The sequence below is a fragment of the Mauremys mutica genome, chromosome 2 (genome assembly GCF_020497125.1).
Source record: "Mauremys mutica isolate MM-2020 ecotype Southern chromosome 2, ASM2049712v1, whole genome shotgun sequence".
Classification (NCBI taxonomy): Eukaryota; Metazoa; Chordata; order Testudines; family Geoemydidae; genus Mauremys; species Mauremys mutica.
The window spans coordinates 206,257,371-206,271,075 of NC_059073.1; the positions used below are offsets into that span (position 1 = coordinate 206,257,371).

Below are 13,705 nucleotides of genomic sequence, written 5' to 3' on the forward strand. Positions count from 1 at the left end.
AAATTACAGAAAGTAAAATAAAGATGATTATGAGAGTGTTTGTAAAGTTTAAATTAACTAATTTAAGATAAGATTTTAAAACTTATTCTTTGCTATTCTGGTACCAAAATGGAACTTTAGATTCTTAATTCTGGTCTTATCAATTTGTCAACCAAGCTTTATACCATTCAACCACAGAATCAGAGCACCTCACAAGCATTTATCCTTACAAGACCCTTAACTTTCTTGCATTCTTGCTGTGTTTAAAGCCCTGAAAAATTAATTGATCTCAGCTGCTCTACGGTACCATGCAACATGCTTGAATAGCTTAATCTTCTACCCCTACCTTACGTGCCTTATATTTGAATCCAGGCAAGATTTTGCTCTTTTTATTTATCTATAAGTGACTTACAAGAAAAAGTAGCAAATAGAACCCAAGTTTTAGGATATTTGATTCTTTCTGTTCTCTGAAAAATTATCCACTTCAGTTATAAAATGTCAGGCACAATTTGAATTCTACATAAGCTTTTACTATATTAATCCACAATATATTCAAAAGATTGTATCTTCTTAATGAAAAAAACTCTTAGTTTTAAGTGTAAGTAGGTCAAAGATTCTAAGTTTAATTTTCCTTTTACAAACCTGAACAATAAGGAAGGAAGCAACTTGGACTGCAATCAAGTTTTTTCATGAATCGAATTTGCCCATTATCCTTAAGGCAAAAGAAATTTCTCTCTCCAAGCACAAAAACAGAGGAGGTCTGATTAAAGGACACAACACATATATCCAGTGCTTGCTCTCCAATGTTTAAAACCCAGTCCATCTTCAAAAGAGAAAACATAACCAAAGATCAGTTAACAGCTATGTGTATAATAAAAGGCTTAAGAAGAAGGTTCAGTCAACATCAAACCAAATGAATTTTCAGCAATGTAAGTGAAAAGACAAAATCAGTTTGGGAGGTGGTGAGGGGGGAAAGAGGTAAAATGTTCTATATTTTAGATGCATATTATTTTCAGGAATGCTGTGATTTTCCTGATTTTAAAAAAAAACTGTTGGGGAGAGCGGAAAGAAACCAGCCCACAAACATTTTATGAAATAAACCATAAACACATGCTATGCAATTCACTCTGTAATAATATTTATTGTTCAAAAAATAAAAATGCATACATTGTCCAAAATGAAAAAAAGCTTTGAAATCTGGAAATAAACCACAAAGTGTCCCATTCTACTAACTAGTTAAAGTCTACCACCTCCTTTGTGTCTGCCCTTAGATACTGCTAAACAAACACTTGACTGATGCCAAGCTGGTTTAACAAGAGAGGGAGGCTTCTAAAACTGATAAAATTCTCAGTTCAACTGCCCTGTATTTTGTGGCTTTGAATCACCACTTTCCATCACTGTGATTAAAAAACTGAGGCATAACCTCCTTCACAAACATACTGGTAGAGTTAAGGTAACAACCTGCACCTTCCATTTTAAAATGCTAAAAATGAATAAAAGAAATCAGGATTATGTTACATCATCCATTTTTCGGCAAATTCTTTCTGTTCTGGGATCAACTAATACCCATCATATTGCCTAGGTAACAGAAAGATTCCATAAAGTGTTTGAATTTTTTTTTTTGCCCTGTGAAATTCCAGTACTTTGTTAACTTGATGGATTCAGAGTCCATTAAGACTCCAACCAGGATGACCAGAAATTCCCCCCATATGTCCTTCAGTTACTTTTATAAATTTAGCATCTAGTTTAATTTACAGTCCCTCATTGGTAAAATGTGTGTTATGTTTTTATCACCCTCTGTTCAACACAGATTTCCATATACTTCTGGTAGTGGGATCAAAGGTGAATTCATAGTCTTTCTGAAAGCTCTATCAAGTGCCATCAGGAAGGTGGGGCACCAATCCTACTTTTTCAGTCAAATAACACAAAGGTTGATAGTTACAGAAGAATTTTTGAACACTCACAATGTAGTTCACGGCTTTTGTCTCCCTCAAGAATGGCCCTATTTCAACAATCAATGTAGCTATGCTCCAAAGCCTATACAAGAACATGTAGGGATTTGCACTGATAGAGCTAGTTGAAGCTTAGCGCTGTTTGTTCTTAATTTAAGAGTGCAAATTCCTCATGTCCTTGCCCAGTGCAGCTACACCTATTGCTGGCCACCAGCTGCTGAGTTGAGGCTACCCCAGAGAGTAGACAAGGTCTGGAACGGTGTTAGAAATTATTCCTTTCTCAACATGATTTAGATAGAGTTCTGGACACCCATCCATAAGAAATTTGGGATAAATGAACATGGGAAGTTCTCATTTTTTTCTGTCCTATTTTTATTGCCTCAGACAAAAAAGATCTTCTTGTACTTTTCTCTGCATTCTTGGATGTCATCTTCAGCAATCTGGACATAATATTCTTTCATTTTCTTTTCACAGGCAGAAGCAATTGCATTAGTTATGCATTTTTTCCCCGTATGGATACTTGTACACATTATCAGCTGGTATTGTTTATGGTAAAGTATACTGCAATGCACTCTAAGTGGGGTTACATTTGAAGACTGTTCTTTGATGCCAAACATATTACAGAATACAGTCCTCACCTGTTTAGCAAAGAGAACATAGAGACTTGTTATCCAAGAGCTGGTTCTCTACTTGCTTCCATGTGTAAATCAAGGTGTTGACTTTGATTTATATAGTACAAAAATGTTTGAGTTCTGACTCTTCCAGAGATCATCTCTCCTCCCCATGTGCCATAATGGAAGATGTGGTCAGCTGGACTATTTAAGCTAGCATTTTCTGGAGTATCTTAAATGATCAAGCAGTGGTCAGTGCAGTACCACCGAGGTGGGAATTCCTTTTTCCCACTAGTCCAAAATGGCCTGAGTATGTCAGCCTTAAGGCATAATGCAAAAGAAGTTGATTTCCCATGTTTTTCACTGCAAGGGTGGGGGGGATGGGCAAGGGAGGATGGGGGTCAGGAGGATGGGCGAGCTTTCCTATATAGTCTTCTGTTTAACAACATACATGAGCCCCCAACTTTAACGGGGTGCATTTTAGAAATCTAACAAACTAATCATAAAAAGACTTTAAATTAAATTTTGCTTAAATTTTTAAATGTACATATATTTCAATACATTCTATCTTGACAGAAATTAACATGAAATTAATCCTTTATGTTATGTTAATTTCTCCGTTCTCAAAACAGAGAGCTTAATGAATATTTAGGTCCCAATCCAAATCGCAATAAAATTTACTTGAGTCTTTCCATTGTCTTAAATGGAAGTTAGATCGGCCCTTAGTGACAACACGGTGTTTCAATCTGTCAGCTAGTCTTCTCTCTTTTTAATATTTATGCACTGCAGGGTATAGTTTATGTAAAATAAACAGGTCTTACAACAAGCCTTTTTCCAGAACTCAGTTTTTGCTGCTCTGTCTCCTGTCTTTCATCAGCATCTGTTGCAAATGCCAGCACTTGGTACCTGTTATAAAAAATACAGATTGTGTCTCTTTGCAGTTCATCAGTTTTACATCAAATTTTAAAATAACGTTAACTATAAAGGTTATGGCAAAAGCAGAATCCAAAAATGTTGTCAGAAAACCTACTGTACAATGTATCTTGATACCATCATTCTTACGGAGCACATGCACTGAAGTATAGGATCTAGATAATGGATTTAAAAGTAGTATTTAAAACATGCTGTCAGACTGAGATTTTTTACCTTAAGGATACATGCTTATCTAGTAGTAGTGGAAGATTTCAGTTTTTTAATTCATGTAACACCAACAACCCGGCAGGATCGAACCAGGAACCTTTGGAGCTTAGTGCATGAGCCTCTACAGCATGAGCTAAAAACCAACTTTTAGCTAAGGCTGTAGAGCAGACTCATTTTATCTCTCTCTTTAAGTGGTCTCTGTGCCACTAGATGGGACCGAACACCACACCCAGAAGGTGTGTGGGTTACATTTACATTAATTTTTTTCCACAAGAGTTCAGATTTTATTTTGTTTGTTTAAATTAAATGTTAGAGGTGGGTGCTATAAATGAGAGAGAGGCCAGAGACAATTTATTACAGCATTTTGAAATTAGGACCTTAGGGCAGTTAGAAAAAGCATGAACTTTCCTCATTTCAAATAATCTCTAATTTAAAAAAAATTTAAACTAAAGCTGAGACAGAGTAACAGTTGTCTACCTTAGAGACATGTTAGAAAATTAAATGGTTGTACTCGGAAATGTGTCTCTGTAAAAATGGGACTAGATGAGTTGCATAGGTTTCATTTTATTACAGACAGCCCAGCAAACTGAGTCAAGTTGGCTTCTTTCTTCTCACTCATTCATTGTCAACCGTAATAAAAATTATGCAGGCCTATATCTGCCCTTATGCAACCCCCAAAATGCTCAAATTATGCCCTCAGTGACACCTATATATTTCCGTTTCTTTCCTGGGTTTGCACCGGCGTAACTTAGTAAACAACCCTGTTCCTGTTGCACGAGGAATCAAATCAAACACACTCTCTCTTAGTTGGCTCTGCAGATCCAACAGGAATAAAAAACAGCAAAAAAATATGTTGTTAATGTCTTACTCTTAAGACACATGGGATAGATCAGAGAAGCAGCACACTTTAAAGCACTTTGAGATTAAGATGATATAAAGGTGTAAAGTATTATCACAATATCATGAGCCAAATGTATCAAAGAGTAAGTGTAACAGGGGTATTCAGCACACAGTTGATTTTAGACATGCATGCTAAATGCCTTTATCTTTATCATTTAACACACAATCCTACAAGTCGATAATTTTCTTAATACTCTAACTGGCCACTTTCAAGACATCACACTCCCTCACAAAACTAATCAATGTATTTTAACAATTTTTGCAAAGCTTTACCTATAAATTAGGGCCCAGTACTGGAAATATACTGATTCAGCTCCTGTTAAAATCAGGCTCAGGCCAACTGAGAGTTCCAAGTGTCCCAATTCTCCCTGATGATTTCAGTAACTTAACAGCAGATTAAATATATTTTAGTTTATTCCAAGACAAAGTTAAATATTAACACGATCAACTCTAACATTTTAGGTTTATTTCTGTATTTGGGGCAATGGCTACTAAAGGATTTTTCTTAGTGGTTTTAACTTTAACTGAGTTGAGAAATGCAATTGTTCAAAAGCAATTTTTCTATGACCTAAATAAAAAAAAACTACAAAACAAATACTACTGTATCTCTTTCCAACTTTGCCTTCCAAACAAGCAAAAACACTCTGTTTTCAAACTACAGAACATTTAAAATAGATGTTGCAGATTCTGAGATAGGGGGAAAAAAATCTCTCTCTTCACCACATAAGTGTTCAATGACATGATCTTAGGAACCTGACTTTCTTGTCCAAAGTACTGAATCAGAAACATTGGACCAAATACAGTATTATTTTACGATATAACATGGGGGCGATCTACATTTTTCAGACCAGTCTCCCACAAATCACAAAAGTGCATTGATATCTCTGAAATGACTGATTGAATGGCAGTTCCTTGTAACACTAAAATATTAAAATCACAGAACCCACAGAGGGCCAAACAAACCTATCAAGCTATTTAGCATTCTTTCATATCACATCACATGTAAAATAACTTAAATATGGAGAGAGATGTTATTTTCAAGCTCGAAAGTAAGAATCAGTTTAATAGTGCTTGCTTGCTGAGGTGAAGGCACTGTACTGTACTGTCTGTTACAGCTTTCCCCCTATTCCATTTTGTTTCTTACAGCTGTCCCCTTACTCCATTTTGTTTTTGTTCTCCTCCTGTGGCCGCCCCTCCCTGGCTGTTAAGTTGTTTACCAAGAGCCATTGCCCTTCTCAAAGGGATGGCCACTTGTGCTGCGTGCTAAGTGGGACCACTGCCCTGTTCAAAGGGTTGGTCCTGTTATCACCTTGTTAAACCTGGGCTTTGTGTAGGGTAGGCAATGTCCAGAGCTGCAAGACCTAATGTGTTTTTGAGATCCTGGGCATGAGTCATAGGCCTCATGTGCTTTTGAGTCCTGAGGTGTGAACTCACACCTATTGTCCAGGACTCTGCCCAGGCACGTCTCTGTGCTCACCTGCAGTTTTTCCCTGTGTCTCCTCCCCTGTGACAGAGGGAGCCTATCAGGATTACTGGCGGGAAACTGCCTGAGTTTGTCTTTAAAAAACAGGCATTTTGAAACAAACATCAGAAAGGTTCCTGCATTGCTGCCTGGTCTGATCAGCCAGGGATTCTGGGGGGTCCTTTCTCCGCTCTCGTTTTATTTTTGAGCGTACCCCTGTTTTTAAAACCCCCCCACGAAGAATGAATTGCTGCCTGAGACCCCTCCTGATTATCGAGACCGTACCGAGTCCTCCTTGCTTCTTCTGATGTTGTTGCTGCTTCTGCCTTTGCTGCTGCCTTGGGGACTGGTAAGAATCCCTCTGTGAAACTTTCTATACTTTTATTTTATTATTTTAGCTGCTGGCTCTGTTTCCCCAGCACACAGACTCAAGCTAAACCTTGGTCTGTGTCTTAAAACCTCTCAAACTCCGCGGCGCTTTGCCGCTAAAAATAAGTTTGTGCCACCGCTAAGCTCTGCTCCAGTGGGCTTTGCTTCGGGGCTCACTGCTTTCAGCCGTATCCACTGCTGCAGCCACCATCCCTTGGCTTCCTTGGGGGCTGCCTTGGGAGCTGTATCCTGGGCACCTACCACTCTGCCCTCTGTAACTTCCCCATAGCATAAGGTGCACCATAGGTTTTGCTTTTTAGTCTAATAAGTCATAGTTTGCTAAGATTGTAGCGCTTGTAAGTTTGACCTGCCTTGCTATAGTTTGCTGTTTTGTTGCTCCGTATAGTTGCTTGTTATAGTTTTGCTTAGAATTGTGATATTTGTTGTTTTGCCTAGTCGTTGGTTAAGATAGATTTTAAAAAGCCATTGCCTGGTTGTATTCTGTACCTGTTTTGTTACTTTGTATAAGCTGCTTGTCATTTTATATAAGTTTAATTAAGTTAGATGATAGATAAGGTTTTTTGCTGTTTGAATTCGTCTTCCCGCTGTCCCAATCTCTCCCTGAACTTTCCCGTGTCTGTTTTTCCCCCGCTCCAATCTCCCCCTCTGTGTACTTCTCCATGTCTCCCTGTTGTAACCCTTTGCTGCTTTTTCCCCTGCGTCTGCATCACCCTCCGAACTTCCCAAACCCCTTGCTGCTTCTCCCCCTGTGTAACTTCCCAAACCCTTTGCCGCTTCTTTCCTTTTTGGGGGGGGTGTCCGCTTGTTGCTTAAACCTCCCTCTAGCCCTTCTTTACACTTCTCTGCTGCCTCTCCCTGTATCCCCTGTGTTCGTGCTCCCGCTTCTCCGCTGCCCCTCCCCTACCGAAGATCACCATCACACTGCTCCGTTTGTCTTCACCCCACTGCTCCGCAGCTTCCCTGAAGTGCTCTCCGCTGCTGCAACCTGCTTCTTCCCTCAGCCGTCTCCCCCATTCTCCACGTGCCTTCCCATCGCTTGCACGTTCAGCGCCCTCCCCTCTTGCTGCTCCCAGACTCCCCTTAAGTGTGCTCCAGCTGCTCTTGTCTCCCGTACGTCCAGCCCGCAGGCTCCTGAAGACTGCTCTGGGCTTCACCCCGCAGGGCTTCAGAGTCTCTCGCTGCTTGCAGCTGCACTCTCCTCTCATCAGTTGCCACTGATCATTCACCCCCCTCCCCACTCCTGTTTCTCGACCCAGCCTTTAGGCACACTCTTGCAGATTATCTGCTATCACAGCCTCACAGATTAAGTCATTAATTTTCTTTTATACTGTTACATTGCATAATTTCACTTATCACCCATATTGTATCATTGCACTGTGATTCACATTTTACTTGTGGTTATAACACCCCATTGGTTGCCTCCACTTTTCTGATATACTTTGTATTGCATTGAAGCTACCATTTTACTTTGCATTTCTTTTGGGTACATTTTGCATTCCACACTGTATCTAAAGTCGTTCCTATATAAAGTTGAGTTGCTTATTGACTGTACTGTATCCCATTGTGCTGAACCCCACTTACTGTACCCCGCTGTTAGAACTCCCTACACTGTTCAATAAGAAGAATCCCCCCATTATTGTCTATTGTAAACACCCTATACACCCCATCCCATCGTATTTCATTGTTAAATTCCCACCACTTCCTTTTTCCTTTAATAAAGAAATTAATTGGCACCCCACCTGTGTGGTAATTGCTCCCCAAGATCCCATATACCTGCAGGCAGGGACATGTACAAATCTCAGGATGGCAGAGAAATTCAGAGCAGGACAAATTGTTCCACGTTGCCCTGTTAAAAAATACCAGTCCAGATGGGTGGCACATTGAGTTTGCGAAAATCAGAAAGACATATCATTTCTTTAACATAAAACATTAAAAACAAAATTTCTTCTGCTTTGCTACATCTGGGTCCTATTTCTCCCTCACCTTTGAGGGCTCAATTGTGCATTCAGCTTTGAGATATAACTTATGTGTAACTCCCTTCCAGTATCCTCCCCTTAGCTTATATGGAATATTAGTAAATCCTACTTTGCAATGTACTATAATACTTCAATAATTATATTACATTATGTCTTTCTCTCAAAGTATTTTGGCACATTACATGTATCAAAATCCTGAAGGATCTCAAAGTACTTCACAAACTATACAGCGCTACTAAAACAAACCTGTGACAGATATTGCAACCACAAAAAGTATCTTTGGGGGAACATAATATTAAGTTTATGTATCACTGAAGACCAGAGATAATATGTATGAGTCTGTTCTACTCCACAGAACAGAAACTAAAACGATGGATGATGATGAAGATGAATTGCTCACATTGTAAACACCTTCAGAGAGGTAACACCCCCTATGAAGGTTTGTGTATGCTGGTTCAAACTGGATTTTCCAGAGACCAATAGATAAAGAAAGGGGTTTTGGCATAAAAAGCCTGTGTTTAAATGGACTCAGAGCTTTCTTGCTGCAGCAAAAGGACAAGGCATTCTGTCCAAGGGCCCCAACCCTTGCAGAAGGGTTGGAAAGACTTTGACCTACCAGGATCCCATAAGACTGATAGGTAACCTCTGGTAAGCTTTTTGCATGTATAAGGAACTTTTATTGGTTTTATATGTTTTCTCTGTAATGCTTTTGCTCTAAGAATAAATGCAGTTTGTTTTGTGAAAGCTGATTGGTAACCAGTGTACACTGTTGTAGCCCAGGAGAAAGCTTTAACAACCACATATGTTGGGCCCCAGTTAGACCTGCTGGAAAAATCACAAATGAGATGCAGAGGGACTGCAAGCAAGTCGCAGTCTGAAAGGAGAGACACATGGGTCTCCACCCCAAGAAAGGTGATGGGTAGGAAGCCTAAAGCCATAAGAGGGCGCCCTCAAGGAAGACAAGGGGCAGGAGGATGGGGGGGAATCAAAGGCACAGGTAATCCTGAAACTGTGATAAAAAAAGACACCACTGAAGTGAATGGTGACTGCCAGGCAGACAGAGGGAAAGTTTAGCCAAAGACATTACAGCAAACCCCTAATCTCTTGAAATGAGCTATGGATCTTTAAATTACCATGAACAGAAACCAAGACCTCAGTTTTTAAAAGGTGTCACCTGGAAAATTCACGAAGTAAATTATACTGCTATCAGTTATCCATGTTGGAAAGACATGACTGATGCCAATTTTCTATTTACTTCACATCTTTATGCTTATATCACTATACCTTCCCCTGGTCAATGCAACTATACAAACTTTACAGCCTATTTAGTATCCAGGAGTCAACACAAAATAGTCCCACTAGTAGAAAGCATAAAGGCTCCATTAACTGAGTATGTTGTTTGAGAGATAATAGAAATTCTGGTGCTAGAGCAGTAAATATTTATTATGGCAGTAAAGCACAAGCCAGGTTACGTTACCATTAGATAAATTGTACTCTTGAGACATAAAATGCAAAACAGAAAAAAAAAGGGCTATATTCCTCTAAATCCTTTGGGTTATGATTATCTCTAAAATCTTCATTCCTCCTCTCCCTCACAAAGATGATGCATTTTGGCTATAAGCCCTTATGATGAAGGAAAATGTGCACTTTTGGTCTTGAAAGCAGATGAACTTGTCAGATTGGAATGTTGGGTAGGAGTTTCATAGGAATCTGTATGCTTCATGCAGATTAATTCTTGCCAAAAGAAAATTGCTAAACTAATCACAGTACTTTTAAACTATATCACTGATGTAATCAGCCCAAATTCCTTTGCAGGAAGCACATTTTGCTTTATATATGACTTGAACTAGTGACATGTAGGTAGAGACTGACACATAACTAGCAGATTCATAATCTGCGGGATGCTATGACTGACCAGCACTGCATAGGGTAGGAGGAAGGGGGATTAAAAATCATTGGGATGGCTGGGGATATTTCCATTCCAATTTGCTAAAATATTCAGTATTCCCAGGGGAAGCCCACCAGGAAGACAAGGGATGGGCAGGACAGCTACTTCAGTAGCAGAAGAAACATTGGACCTCTGGTCAGGAAACTTGCTTCTCTACTCGGGACAGGAACTTTCTTATGCCTTCCAGATCATTGTTGCTGAGGTGGGGCCCCGAAGACTCTAGCAAACACCAGGTCAACCCCTGGGAAAGGGTCGGAAATTTCTCTAAGTCCCCACCCAGACACCAGGTCAACCCTGGCTCCCACCTGGCCACCAGGTCAACCCCAGCAGCACGCACATCTGACATCTGAGCAATGGCAACAGGTCACTAAGCTGCTCTAGAAGCAGTTCTTGACTACTCTCAGTAACCAGCAGCAAAAGAATGTAGGACATGGAGACAGATCAGCAGTGACAACTGCAGTCAGACTGGCCCACAAAAACAGTAAGCAGATCACCAGGCTGATGGGGTGAATACTGTGACGTAGCTCTAGTCTCCAGATCCATTTCATTATCCCGTCACAGGGATGGAGAGTGAAAGAGATGCAAGGTAAGAGCACTTCCATAAATGTATTAGTACCAGTACGCCCACATCCCTAGCTGAGTGTTTCAGTATAGCAAACAACAGCAGGAGTCATAGCAGCCAATGCAGGTGCTACAATTCTGGGGGAAGAAATTGCAGCGGTCAAGTAGATGAGGCTTTAGCTGCCTTTAGGGGAGAACTTGAGAGACTTGCCTCAGTCAGGTAACAAGGGCTTATAAAGAAGACAGCTCCCTTCAATGCAACCAGTGCTTCTGCAGGCCCCTGCGTCTGCACTGCAAAGTATAGGGAGAACTTATCAGGTGTAGCAGGTGGTTTTAATTAAACGTGAGTCCCACACAAAGCTAGGGAGATTACATTCCTCACAAGAAGAACAAACAGGTTTCATCACATAGGATTTTTTACCTTATGTTCCTGGGACCCCTGGTGGCCAGTGCAGCATTATGGCAGAGCACATGGCAAATCAAAGTCTGCAGCAATATCTTTTATTGGACCAACGTCTGTTGGTGAGAGAGACAAGATTCGAGCCACACAGAGCTCACCCACTTTGTCTCTCTAATATCCTGGGACTGAAAACTACAACTACACAGCAAATACATTCTTATGTATTTAATGATCACTTTGATCTATACACAAGTGAATTGGCCTGGCTTCCAGCTGTGAGTTAGTCAGTTCTCAGCTGATGGCTAGCCCTTGGCCACAGCTGGTACTCGGGCTGCCAGCATCACATCTGTTAGCACTCAATTGCCAGATTATGCATCTCTCTCTGAAAGGGAAAGGCCAGCAGTCCAGCATCAATTTTAACACTTCTCAGTATTGAACTATATTCAAAAGTCAAGAAGCCCAGGATCTCCAATGATAAGATAAGAAAAGATATAATTCTGTTCTTTTATCTTTCCTAAAGGGTAATTCTCTTAGCCCAGTATTCCAAATCCAAGCTTGGTCTCAGAAACAGGAGTCTAGGAATATGCCCACATCATCTTTGGTAGGGACAGGCCTCAATATAGGGCACTAGTTAGAAGCACTCCCACTAATATGCAAACAGGGGCAAAATGAAGTGAATCATACTGCGTCAATCATGACCACACACATTTATCTGTATGTTATATCCATATGCCCAACCTACACTGTTGGATCTTACATCACTTAGTTTGTGAGCGTCCCAGAAAAGGGACTCTGTCTTCATCTGTGTTTATACAGCATGGGTCTTCTATCCTGAGTGGGGTTTATGGGTCCTACCAGAATATAATTAAAGCAGCAGCATGTCTGATTCCCTCCATAGGGAAAAGTCAAGAGGAAAACTTGTTGGTATGGCAACAAGACATAGGCAAATTGGCACCTACAACAACTGCATCATTAAACCCAAGGACTTGGGATGCATGAAGGCAACCTGTTAATATTTTAACAGATAAGAATCAACTCCTGCTAAAAGGCTAAAGGATAGAGGATTTTAACACAAAGATCTGTGTACAGTTGTTCATTTGTACAGAAGTCAGGGTGGAGGCTGGCACCTGGCAACCACAGGTCTGCATTGTTAATTAGAGGTAATGCTACAGTACTAACATGTTTACTTAGCAGCAGCATGTTTGGAAAGTTGAATGGCACAGCTTCACAGCATTGCTTAACTTTTTGGCAGACTTGAACCATTTGTATAACTCGTTTCCTTAATCTTTCAAAACATATATAGTTTAAAATTTATTACCAGTAGCTGTGTTGCTAATCAGTCATCTCCACTGAGCAGACCTTTATTGTGAGCTTGCACAAGCAGTGTGGCTCAATGATATACTGCTTAAATTGACTTCTGCCTGGCTCTGATCACTTTCACATTTTGAAGGGCTTTTGAATACTAGATTCTTCGGTAGCTGTCTAAAATAATGATTCACAAAGGTATGCTGTCACTTATGGGGGAAAAATGAAGCAGTGCTAAATTGTTACTACTCAAAACTAAATACCGAGAGCTGAAGTACAAGGACCCTTGAGATTCACACAATACTTTCTTGTTGCTTTCTAAAGAGATTCATAGATGCCTACTTCATTCTTAAATAGAAGCATGAGGCCAACATATCCATAAGAAACCCCTTTTATTTAGCCCAGTGATATGTTGCTTGGAAACTTGAATTCAAAATACTAACATCATCTAGGGCTGTGAAATTATTATATCTCTTCTGATTCTCACATTTAAAGTTATATACAAAATCTCTGCTCGTTTCTTCCTCATTCCCTTTGCTATACAAACCTCCTCCTTAACCTTTACCTTTGTAAAAAGTCTCTTCTCTTTAAGCCTTCTGTACATAACAGCCCTTGAGCTTGTAGCTCCCTTCTTCCCTCCACCAGTGAGTGACCCTCCCTTCACTCAACTGCTTGCTTAACATCACCTATAATACAATCAGCTATCATCCTCTGTACACAACCCAACACTAAAAAAAGCCATCATGCTGCACTGAAATCTAACATTCTTCTGGTAATCTGGTGTGTTACATCTTTAAGCCATTCTGTTTAACTGTTAATTCCCTGAGGCAAGGACTGTGCTTTCCTCTGTATTTTGTACAGCACCAAGCATGTCAATGATACTCAATGAAACAGCAACTACATATTTTCCCTCTTTCCCACATCACTCTCTCACTTTCTTTTTTCACCCATCAATTTCACCTCCCTTTTACTACCACTTCAGTTCTCACTGAGAAAGCACTTCACTCCAAAGATGATGCCATTCCCCATCAGTCACTCTCCATACTTTAAAAGCAATGATCTATACCTCACTACATTCTGA

The 13,705-nt window shown here is 40.1% G+C and overlaps 1 protein-coding gene across 9 annotated transcripts in view; it reads right to left on the minus strand.

The window, feature by feature from the left end:
* Positions 1-13,705, minus strand: part of BBS9 (Bardet-Biedl syndrome 9) — a 519,285-nt gene that overhangs the window by 466,523 nt on the left and 39,057 nt on the right. For all 9 annotated transcript variants that reach the window (XM_045005718.1, XM_045005716.1, XM_045005719.1 and 6 more), the window contains 2 exons: positions 3,364-3,448; positions 622-802 (listed from right to left, as the gene is read on the minus strand). In XM_045005718.1, the coding sequence (XP_044861653.1) occupies positions 622-802; positions 3,364-3,448 (266 nt within the window). The remainder of the gene's footprint in view (positions 1-621; positions 803-3,363; positions 3,449-13,705) is intronic.